At 40.9% G+C, this 12,309-nt stretch overlaps 1 protein-coding gene across 4 annotated transcripts; it reads right to left on the bottom strand.

Annotated features, from left to right (window-relative positions):
* Positions 1-2,021: 2,021 nt before the first annotated feature.
* LOC121677468 lies at positions 2,022-12,004 on the bottom strand. 4 transcript variants are annotated; one of them, XM_042056232.1, is made up of 10 exons: positions 11,958-12,004; positions 8,681-9,986; positions 5,122-5,398; positions 3,885-3,981; positions 3,628-3,780; positions 3,428-3,496; positions 3,067-3,274; positions 2,813-2,977; positions 2,382-2,449; positions 2,022-2,267 (listed from the first exon to the last, which is right to left on the bottom strand). In XM_042056232.1, exons 3-8 carry the CDS (start codon positions 5,235-5,237, stop codon positions 2,967-2,969), a joined length of 654 nt encoding a protein of 217 aa, XP_041912166.1. In that variant the 5' UTR covers positions 5,238-5,398; positions 8,681-9,986; positions 11,958-12,004; the 3' UTR covers positions 2,022-2,267; positions 2,382-2,449; positions 2,813-2,966. The 4 variants fall into 4 exon arrangements, with proteins under 4 accessions (XP_041912166.1, XP_041912164.1, XP_041912165.1 ...); XM_042056230.1 differs by lacking the exons at positions 8,681-9,986; positions 11,958-12,004 and having other exon boundaries at positions 5,122-5,933; XM_042056231.1 differs by lacking the exons at positions 8,681-9,986; positions 11,958-12,004 and having other exon boundaries at positions 2,022-2,263; positions 5,122-5,933.
* Positions 12,005-12,309: the final 305 nt, after the last annotated feature.

The raw sequence follows: 12,309 nt of genomic DNA, 5'->3' as shown, positions 1-12,309 counted from the left end.
TTCTCAAAGGATCTCATTTATAGTGACCATTGGGTCCTTGGTTACCTGTCTGACCAAGGCCCTTCATCCTGGATTACTCAGTTTGGCTGAGCGGCCAGATCTAGGAAGACTGTTGGTTGTTCCAAACTTTTCCATTTGAGAATGATGGAGGCTATCATGCTCTTGGACACATTCAATGCTGCAGAAGGGTTATTGTATCCTTCCCCAGATCTGTGTCTTCACACAACCCTGTCTCGCAGGCCTACAGACAATTCTTTCCACCTCGTGGCTTGGTTTTCACTCTGACATACACCATCAATTTTTGAGACCTTATATAAAGAGATGTGTGCCTCTTCTAATAATGTCCAGTGAATTAATTTAGGCACAGGTGGACTCCAATCAAGTTGTAGAAGCATCACAAGGACCATTGATAGAAGTAGGATGCACCAGAACTCAATTACAAGCATCATAGCAAAGGGTCTGAATACTTATGTAAATTAAAGATTTCATTTATTTTTTATACATTTATAAAACACTTCAAACACCTGCTTTTTGTGGAGTGTTGGAGTATTGTGTGTAGATTGATAAGGAAAAAAAATAATTGAATCCATTTTAAGATGAGTCTGAAACATAACAAAATGTGGAAAACTTGAAAGGGTCTGAAAACTTTCCGGTTGCACTGTATGGTACCCTGTAGGCCAGAGTTTTAGCCCAGGAGTGGTGACTGCACTCTCCTATTCACTACATATGAGGTGAGGAAATGGGCTGGCTTGCTGTGAGGCCATCATAGACTTGCCTAGAGTATGAGCTGTATTAGGGACACCCATAGTCTGACCCCTGGCTGACAGCTCTTATAGATGAGTGTGTGAGGCACCCTAGGATGGCAGAACTACAGTGGAGAGATGCTTGGATGGATAATGATTTTTTTTTTGTTTTTTTCCCAGTAATTTTGTGCCAACGATTCCCAGGACACTGAAAGACTGGGGTGCATGAAACTTAGTGGGCATGTAGCCCCACAAGGATGACACAGAACCACTCATTTGATGTACGGTGCCACCTAGTTAAAAAATAAAAAAGCAAGAATAAGGTGTAATCGCAGGTATCTCTGGTTGACATGGTCAAAACTGCACGAGGTGGAGGTGAAGGATCATCATGACACCCCCTGAATGCATGCAAAGTGGAATCTGGTATCTTTGGCTGACAGGTTCAAAACTGCACCGAATTTAAAGTGTAGGATCTTTATGACACCCTCTGAATGCATAGGAAGTTTCGTGAAATTCCGTTCATGGGGGGGCCATACAATAAATTAATTTACGGAACGGAACCATTGTTTTTCGTTTTGATTTGCGCCGCCTAGTTAAAAATGAAACGAGGCATTGTAATCGTAGGTATCTTTGGCTGACTGCACGGAATTTGAAGTGTAGAATCATTATGACACCTTCTGAATGCATGGCAAGTTTTGTAGAATTCCGTTCATGTGGAACCATACAATAAATGAATATATGTGTACATTTAGTGACTGCACACTATGCGTGCAAACACACACATACAGTAAAGATACATGCACACACATGCAGGCACACACACACACACACACACACACACACACACACAAGCACAGACACACAAACACAGGAACGCACACATACAGTACACTCTTAGAAAAAAAGGTACTATAGAACCAAAAATGGTTCCATTGCATGCTTCATATATGGCACCCCTAAATGGTTCTATATAGAACCTTTTTGAAGGGTTCATCAAAGGAACCCCTAAGGGTTCTTTAAAGCCTAAACAAAATGGTTTTATATAGAACCGATAAGAGGTTCTTTGAATACGTTTTTAATAATATTAATCAATTAATTATTAATTAATATTTTAGGAAATTATATTTATTTTAAAGTATAGCTTAATTTATGTGCTCTATCAGCAACTTTAATGCCATGAAAATGAAACAAGACAAAGGTTTTAAGAAGTAACAAATGTGTTTATTGTAACAAGCTATAAGAAAAAAGAAAGAAAGATATAAAGATATAAATCGAGGGAATAAAGGGGATATTTAATCATATGACATAAAATGGTTGTACATTTTAAGAACAGGGATGGGGATTTTTTTTCTTGTTAGGACAGAGTTGGAATAAAAATATCTGAATGAATGTATTTACAAGAGGGGCGGGATATGATACATTGAACAGGAAATAAGTGCTGAAGAGGTACTCGAGTGCCTCGGCTATGGTCATTTTCCCAGTGGTTAATGTTAGTCCATCGAGCCTGATGCTGATGGTGTCTGCCTTGAACACATTGAGGGAGCCATGGAAAACGACAGGTAGGGGAAACATCAGGGCATGGTCATTTTAAACTTTGGTATGAATTGAAATCATGGAACAGGAACAGACCACACTTACATCTTCAACACAGTATAAAAACTCTGTTTTCTCCTTGAAGAGTTCCGGCAGCAACAGCAGTGCAGCATCTGTTAAGAGATATTTACCCAAATGAATCATCATGCTTAGATTATCATTCACAGAGGTTATCATCGCAAAAACTAAATGTACCATAAACGCCAATTATCCCTCAACATTCCAGCAAGAAAAATACATAATACATAGTATATAATATATATAACATAATATCTTTCCATTCCTTCTGTCATTCTCTTTCTCAGTGATTCTTAAAACTCAAATTTGTGTGAGAGTCAACTCAAGTCAGGTCAAGTCAACTTCATTTATATAGCGTATTTCATACACAGAGGTCATTCAATGTGCTTTAGTTTACATAAACAAAAGAGTGTCTTCAGACTTTTGGTATTTAAAGGTAGATCACAGAAGACACCTACCTTCTATTCTAATCTCTCATTTGTTGGCTCAAGGAGGGAGGGTGAAAACCTTTCCTGGCTGCTCTCCTTCACCACCCTGATGATTGTTGGGGCCAACTCATGTTTTGCAGTTTGCAAGCTCCTGTCCATGTCTATCCCAAATCTCATTTGCATTTCATGATGCATCTTTAAGGAGAACAAATTAAGAGTGAATGATACATAGAATATAACCACTGTTAGTATTGTGTTAACCGTCTTGTGCACAATTTACTCACTAGCTGTGGGATGCCAAGAAATGGAAAAAATCTCCATGACTTTCTCTGTTGGGAGAGTAATTGCTTCAATGCGCTTAAAAAGCGTCCTCCTCATCCTGATTTTAATTTCTGCCAAATTTGGTTGCTTCTTGGCCAACTCCCTTAAGATGTAATTCAGGTGCTCTTGATAACTGGTGTCATCCTCTCCAACTGCGTCCAGCTCTAAAACCTGAGAACACAACACAATTTTATAAAACAAGTGTGATCAAATCAGTAGAGTGGCTGATTCTCCACAAACTCATTGTTACTCTTTTGCATATGGGTGGCACTTGTTATTTGTATCTCAACAATAATGAAGTATGAAAAGGAAAACAAAAAATACCTCAAGCGAGGAACTGGAGTTACTGTGTGATGCTGAATAATCCAGTAATTCTGCTCTCCTTTTTGCCAGCTGAAATGGACAGTAATTCATGTCATATAGGATGAGTTAAGATACTGTAACATTCTTAACCCACTTTTGGTACCTGACACTTTTAAAAGAATAAAGATCAGAAAAACAAATAAACAAATAGCCTAATGTACCTCAGGTTCGATGGTAGTGTCCACATAGGATGTGTGCTCCACCATTCGTTTTTTGGTTCCATACTTTTTTTTCATTTGGAGGACTGTGGAGTTGTGCACAAGTGGAATCCTTTCCTTCTTAAATTTGTTACGGAAGCACTCTAACAATGTCTCCTAGATACAAGGATACAATGCAAATTGCAATAGTAAAATTGCATTATTTACACAGAAATAAAAAAAATAACCAAAACAGAAAGAGTCTTTGCAAGTAGCAGTACTGTACGTAGATGTCCAGATGAACTGCCATCTCTTGAAAATGGAAATTTTGTAATCAAACTCCCCAGGACATCTCCATACATTTTGTGACTGGGATACCTAAAACAGATAATTATTTGTTAGAGAAATGCATCCTAAGGGCCTACTTTAGGACATTTTTAAATCTCATCCTATAATCAGACTAGTCTCAGACTACGTTCCCTATTTTCCACCCTGGCGCATGGTGAAAAACTAATTATTTTCCCAGCGCAAAGTTTATTTTCGTATTTTGCACCTCTCTTTTTTAAACAATGCGCCAAGGGGTGTGGTAATTAACAACGTAAGGAGTGGTCTGGCGCGTTCGTACACTACCTAAAACGCAATACGCCACTGACCAAGAGAAACCTAGGAAAAAACGCCACTGACCAAGAGAAAACTGTGAAAAAAACGCCATTACACCACTGACCAAGAGAAAACTGTGCAAATTCTTTTGTGTAAGCAGGCCCTAAAACTTGGAAGTTTATAAACCCCTGGGAAAATGGAAAATAACTTTTAGTAAAAATAAATCCGCTTTATATTTTGAACTATAGCCTAATAAAAAGCAATGTAAAAAAAGGGGAAAGGCAATAATAAAACAATAATGTCAATTCAATCAATAATATAAAAACAATGACATGCTAAGACTACATTAAGGAGAATATCAATAATAAACAATAATGTCAAATTAATTAACAGCCCAATTAAAATAAAACATTATATAAACCATAACACATAAGCGCTTAAACAACTAAGTATATGTTGAATAGGAATGTCTTTACACCCCTCTTAAACGACCCAAAACTACCACAGGAACGGAGAGCACTGGGCAGTTCATTCCACCAACATGGAACCACTGAAGAAAAGAGTCTGGAATTAGACCCAGTTTTCATGACTGGTCGACACAACATACGCTCACCAGAAGACCGCAGTGGGCGGTTGGGGATGTAAGGCTTGATTATTGAATTAAAATAACTAGGAGCAGATCTAGTTAGTGTCCTATAGGCCAATCTTTCCTCTGGAGACATATCTCTGGAGATATATTAACATATTAATATACAAACCAGTGTCCCCAGAAGAGATGACATCTGAACACTTGGCCAAGACAGTCTAGATAGACAGGACAGTTTGTTGCCTGTGGTAATATTCTCTGAACATCATACACTTTAACTACATATACATTACATTAATGAACATGAGTTAATGTAGACATGCTATACTCACTGTGAGCGAGGTGTATGGTCCTCCAGGAGCAATCCAGCTTCACATCTGGGTGATGAGAGGAAAAGTAGTAAGATCAATGCCAGGCTTAAATTAAATGCTTGCTTACTTACTACCATGTCTACAGACTGGTTAACACATCTTACTTACTGTTCTGGGAGTTCTGGGAGTTTCTTAATTTATTCAGCTCCTTCATAAACATCACCTGTGACTTCATTAAAGGGAAAAGTTTCTCCACCATCCTTTCAGTCAGGCCCAGGAGTGTCTCCCCATCAATGTCCTGTCAACTCAGTTCAAGTGTATATAGTTTCATTGTGCACTAATGTTGTTTAAACACTGTAATACTAAAAGTAGTTCATCTATATGTTCCTGTTTCAGTCCAGACTAACTCTATTCAACTGCACTTGTGGTTCAGCTGTGGGCAACTAAACGGTCAGAATTGTGGATATAGATTGCCCCATGAACATTTTGGGGCAATTGCTCTGTCATTAGCTTAGCCACTTTTAGAGTTTAACACGGTTTTAAACTCACTGGTGACACAAGCAGTCACGTGATGTCTTAAGCTTCATTGCTGTGTCATATGTACCTGTGGTTTAACCTGTTGCTGCGTTTTACATTGATCTCAATTGCTGTGTCTTCAAGGAAACAGCTGTACACATCTGTACTGTGTGCTTTGAAAAGAATGAATCTCCATTTAGTGGTGTTTCGTGGCCGTCAAGTTTTCCTGTGGTGCTTTGGTAGCTGGAATTGGCCCTGAATAAGGGCTATGTTAAATAAATAAGTTTGTACTTGAAATTAACTGTTATATCCCAAATTTGTCTGTTGAGGGTAGAGAACCCCAGGGATTGTGTGTGCATTGCAATTTTTCTTAAGGTTTTCACAAGTTTTGCCAGGTTTAGCCTCAGTTATGAATTAAAATATGTTTAATGCAATAAATATAAACTGTAGAGATGCAACCTGGTCATTAAAATCATTAGAAATGGGATTTTTTTTCCAGGTTTTTTTTTTTCTTTTGCTCCCCCCGCCCCTTTGACGGCCCTCAGTTCAATGTTGGGTTCCTGAATTGGCCGTCACCAATCAAAACTTTGAGAACCCCTGTATTAGAGACATTAAACAGTGGGCCTTCCTCTCTCCTGATGGCTTGAATCAGCATGACAGTGATAATAGGCTATTAGGTAATATTAACAATAGGCCTAATATGAGTTGGCTAGTATTAGTAGCCTATTAATATGTAAGGAGACTATTGGGTTCCCATTAGTAGTATTAGCCTATTGGTTTTAGTAGATCCAGTAGGCCTAGTGATAAATTAATAAACATTGTAGTACAGAACAGAGTTTGTCTTCCAGTTTTTTTATCTGTGTCATACTCAGACTTCCCTTTTGAGGGGAAGCCAAATACCCATGTATCAAGCGGCGCTACGGCCCTTTGACCATACCTTTCCTTCATCTGTATGAGCGGACTGTGCCATTGTACTGGATCAGAGTTAGATTTTTGATTGTTGCTTATGCTGGTTTTAGCTGTCTTTGTTGGTTTTGTTCCAGCTCTTGCGGGTCTTTGCTGGTGTAGCTTGTTGGGCCTTTGTTTGATGATGGTAAATGCACACCTTGTGAGGTGCTCACAATGGTAAATGAAGACTTGAAATTAGAAGAAGTGTCGTGGCACACTCAGAACTTCAATATGCAATTATTTATTAGACCAACATTTCGGCTTGTGCCTTCATCAGGGTCATTTTCACACACAAGTCATTCAGGATTCCTTTATGTTACACATGAGTCTCTGGTTGGGCCACCAGGTGGACATGCTGGCATGACCAACTGAGGAAGCTGGTCATGCTGGTGTGACCAGCCTGTCATGTCAGATACAGCTGGTGTAAGATGGACATGCTGGTGACCAGCCCCGCAAGCTTGACATTGTTGGTGTAAGATGGTCATGCTGGTTTGCTAGAATGACCAACATAAGCTGGCATGGCCAGTTAAACCAGCAATGTAGACCAGCAACACCAACTAAAATGACCAGCTTTAGGTGGGACAACAAGCAAAACCAGCAGTAAAGATATATATATATATATAGTTTGTTTATTTGTTTGTTATTTAAAAAATATGTATAATATTTTTTTATTTTTTTTAGAAAACTGGACACCGGTAGTGCACTAAGTTCGCAAGCTGCCAATAAACTTTACAGAAGAAGAAAAACCATAGAGGCTGCTGAATGGCGAACCGCCATGGGAGAACCGCCACTCTCGGGAAACTTCCGGTTTCTGAACTGGTTGCAGTTCCTTTCTGGTTCCACATGAGGGCGCTCACGAATAAGTGCAGAATTAATGGAGGCCTATGGAGCTGTACCACTCAAATCCATTTTTCTCTGGATATAATGTTTTTCCCAGAAATTTGAATGTTGCATGTGAAAGAGGGGGCAGAGAAAATATACACCGCTGAGTATTATATTTTTTGAGTCACTTATTTGTTCTAAAAAGCCTTTTGAATGCGTCAATGACGTCATTCATTAGCAGAAAGCTAGTGTGTTGTGGGCAACAACCAATTGACCGAACCCAAAAGGACCTATGTGATCAAAATATATCCTTAGATGAATTGAAAAAGAATATTAGTAGGTTAAAAAATAACAAATCTCCTGGCAATGATGGCCATACTGGCGAGTTTTTTAAGGTCTTTCAAGATCATATTGCTGGATTTCTATTGAGTGTGTTCAAGGAAGCTTTAGATGTTGGTAAACTCCCTCCTTCTATGTGTCAAGGGTTAATTACCTTGATACCTAAAGCCAATAAAGATTGCTTACTAATTGAAAACTGGAGGCCTATAACTTTAATAAATATTTAATAAAAATAACTCATATATTTGCTCAGCGCCTTAAATTATGTTTACCCTCAATTATTGATGAATGTCTGGATTTATGCAAGGAAGGCTTATAAGTGACAACCTTAGATTAATTTTAGACTTAATTAATTGATTATCGGGAGTACTAACAGATAATAATTTGATCTTATTCATAGACATATATAAAGCCTTTGATACCGTCAAGCATAACACATTATTTGATGTTTTGGACTTTTTTGGTTTTGGTCAGTTCTTTAAGAACGCGATAAAAACATTATATAATGATTGTAATAGTTCAGTGAAACTTCCAGGGGGCACTACACATAGATTTAACATATCTAGAGGTATAAAGCAAGGAGACCCTGCGGCTCCATTTTTGTTTATCTTAGTTAATATTGACTCTACATTTATATAATGACTCTTTCCAGGGTATTAACATACTGGGAAGAGAAATAAAATGTTGTCAGCTAGCTGATGACACGGCTATCTTTCTCAAAGATGAAATGCAGGTCAAGAAGATGATTAAGTGTCTTAAGGAGTTTTCACATATATCTGGCTTACATCTAAATCTTAAGAAATGTGCTCTTTTCCCTCTAAAAGGTATTTGAAGGTATTCCAGTTACAGACAAAGTTACATATTTAGGTATAGTCATTTGCAAAAATCAGTTAGAAAGAATGCAGTGTAACTTCCACCCCCTCATCCCAAAAATTAAAAATGGCACACTCCTCACCCGGCACCGGTCACCCTGGGGTCATGGCCACCCTCTCACTACTTCAGGAGCAGTCCTGGTGGCCGGGCATGGTGAGATGTCCGTAGGTACGTAGCTGGTTGTGTGGAATGCGCCATGGCCAAAACCCCTCGTCACCTGCCTGCAGGGAAGCTTTTGCCTCTGCCCATTCCGAAGAGACCATGGTCACATCTCGGAGTCGACTTTGCCACCGATCTTCCCCCATCTGAGGGCCACACCTGCATCCTTGTCATTGTGGACCGTTTTTCCAAGGCCTGCAAACTGATTCCCCTGAACGGTCTCCCGACGGCCGCAGAGACTGCTGAAGCACTGTTCACGCACGTCTTCAGAAACTTTGGAATCCCGGAAGATGTAGTGTCGGATAGGGGACCACAATTCATTTCAAGATTCTGGCGGGCCTTCCTCCGGCTGATTGGGGTGACGGTGAGTCTGACTTCGGGATACCACCCCCAAACCATCGGTCAGACAGAGCGAAGGATCCAAGAAATTAGCCGCTTCCTGCGGACCTATTGCCATAGTCACCAGAACACTTGGAGCCGTTACCTACCCTGGGCCGAGTATGCACAGAACTCTCTACGCCAGCCCTCCACCGGCCTGACCCCTTTTCAGTGCATACTTGGTTACCAACCACCACTATTCCCCTGGTCAGGGGAACCCTCTGATGTTCCAGCAGTGAGCACCTGGTTCCGTGAAAGTGAGAAGGTCTGGGGCGAAGCTCACAGCCACCTCCAGCGAGCCATTTGCCGCCAGAGTCGCCATGCCGATGCCCGACGGTCCTCCACACCGGGGTACAGGGTTGGACAGAAGGTCTGGCTCTCCACCCGGGACATCTGGATGAGACTTCCCAGCAAAAAGCTAAGCCCCAAATACATTGGTCCCTTCACTATCACTCACCAGATAAACCCAGTCACATACCGCCTCCAGCTCCCCCCTGACTACAAGATCCACCCCACCTTCCATGTGTCACTTCTAAAGCCTTACCATTCACCTCACTCTCCTTCTTCCACAGAACCTGGTGCTGCAGTGGAATCCCCCTTGCCGCTACTCCTGGACGAGGGTCCCATCTATGCCATTAAGGACATCCTCAACTCCCGGCGCCGCAGAGGTCGACTGGAGTATCTGGTCGACTGGGAGGGCTACGGCCCTGAAGATCGCTCCTGGGTCAACCGTGACGACATCCTGGACCCCTCCATGCTCACCGAGTTCCATCGCACACATCCCAGTCGACCGGCCCCTCGTGGCCGAGGGCGACCTCGGCGTCGGGTCCCCTCGTCCTTGAATGCGGCCCCTGGAGGGGAGGGGGGGGGGGGGGGGTAATATCAGTCACACCAGGTTCTGTTCCAGCCACACCCATGCTCACTCTCCTGAAGCTCCCCTCACTCATTCACACTCCCCAGTTTACTAATGACCTGCACCTGTTCCCAATCAGCCTCACTCCCTACTTAAACCCCAGTCTCCCCTCAGTCTTTGTCTGGCCTCGTCAGAGATGACACCACAGTGCTATCCACCAGCCTGACTTACCCAAGGAGTACTCATCCTGGATTCCCCTCACCAGTTCCAGCGTCCTCCTGATCAGACCCCTCGAGTCACCCCCAGAGTTAGTTAAGTCGATCTTTTGTGTTTTGGGACTTTTACTTAAAGTTTACTGTTCTTTTGTGTTTTGGACTCTTTGGAGCTTCTGTTTGTTACTGGCCTGGATTTGACAACCCACTTCTGGTTTACATGTGAAATAAAGACTATCTTGTTGGAAGTCTACCTCCCTGTCCTGAGTCTGTGGGCCGTGACAATCTCTGTCTTCTTTTCTTTGTGATACTACTGTGTTATTTGTAACACTAGCTTTGGCAACACTGTACCAAACAGTCATGCTAATAAAGCCCCTTTGAATTTGAAAAAAAAATTGAAAATAAATAAATAAATGTTGTCTTCACGATAAATTTGCTCTTGTTGTTGGGAAAATTTCATATTCATAAACGTAAATGGGGGGAGGGAAACCTTGTTTTGCAGCCTTCAAAAACGAAGTCAAATTCTACATGGACACTATTGTTGGACTCAACAGTCGAAAAGCTGACAGAACTATATGTATATGTTCCAGTGGCGGTTCTAGGATTTTTCTGAGACAGGGGCCACATCATACACTGAGGGGCCAAGAACCGGTCAACATCTATACACAGAAAATCCCTTGTTCAGTAAGGCAGAGGCATGTAGTCTATGTGATATTCAGGACTATACGCAGTATACCCAAAGTCCTTTTAGGCAAGTCCCTCCACTCGGCGGCCATATTGCAACGCTTTTTGGGCACTCTTTGGGCATCCTATTCAGCAGAAATGTGCGTGCGCAAGTCTTCACGACACCAATCTTGCTCCAGCGGCGAGTTCACAACACATGATTGGCACGATGTCTTCACAACACACCGTATGATTGGCTCAATGTATTTACATCACACCACATGATTGGTTCAATGTATTCACATGTCGACGTTTTGCCGAGGAAGAGGTGGGATATGTGTAGACAACGGCTGTTACAAACTAGCCCCATGCATTTCTATGAAAGATTTTTTGAGTGCTGTGTCTCCTCATTAGAAAGTCTCTGGTATACACACTTAAAAAGCATCACCATCTCAGTATACCCACTTAAAATAGACAAGGATAGGTATTAAAATTTGGGGTTGATCACAGTATACCCACTACAGCTAACTAGACTACACTGCAGCAGTAAGGTGCATACATTTCACCAGTCTTCAAATACTTGAATGCTAAATGCTAAAAAACAAAAAAGCCAATACAATTCTTAACAATTCTCCCATTTATTTATAATGTGCATTGAAAACACAATATACAACTATAATAGACACTTCAGTGGAAATACATTGATATTTTAAACAGAAACCATACATCATCATACACACATTTTTCATATATATATATATATATACACACACACACACAAGTTTTACTTTAACTCTTTTGTCTCTTTTCCCCTTTTGTTGATAAGAGAAACCACTTTCACTGCCAGTTTGCGTACATTAAAACAAACACACACACACACACACACACAGCATGTGAGCAACAACTACATCATATTTACACAATTTTTTCAACAATGATTTTTACAATGGTCTGATTTAGAATGGTCTTTGAAGCCACCGGCTTGCTTCCAGTTAGAAAAGCCTGATTCTGATTTGAAGACTGACTATGTGTCATGTGAAAGCGAAAAAAATTATGGAAGGGGTAGCAAAACACTAAAGATGGAATATTCCTACCATTTGAAGTCTTTGTATCAGAAGTCATTGAGTGGCCTCTTCCTATTTCCATGCTGCATCTTGCGGAATACCAGTTTAGGAGAGGTTGCACAGAACCATCAGCTCTAGAATGGGAAATGTCTGGAGAGAAGAAAATTAAGTTTGAGTAAATTAATTGTTATTAATAACTTTCATAACCCACTGTCAACCTGGCGTTTCTAAAATGAATGTCAAAATATGCTCAGTGTAGTGGCAATAGGAAATAGCACCATACCATTAGGAGCAGCTATGCTTGGTGTGAAGACTGTGGGTTGAAGTCACCAGCTCCTGCGCCATTCCAGTCTGTAGGTGAAACACAAATGCGTATCACAAA

This window comes from Alosa sapidissima, chromosome 12 (assembly GCF_018492685.1).
Source record: "Alosa sapidissima isolate fAloSap1 chromosome 12, fAloSap1.pri, whole genome shotgun sequence".
NCBI lineage: Eukaryota > Metazoa > Chordata > Actinopteri > Clupeiformes > Clupeidae > Alosa > Alosa sapidissima.
This window is presented reverse-complemented; position numbering and strand designations above follow the sequence as displayed.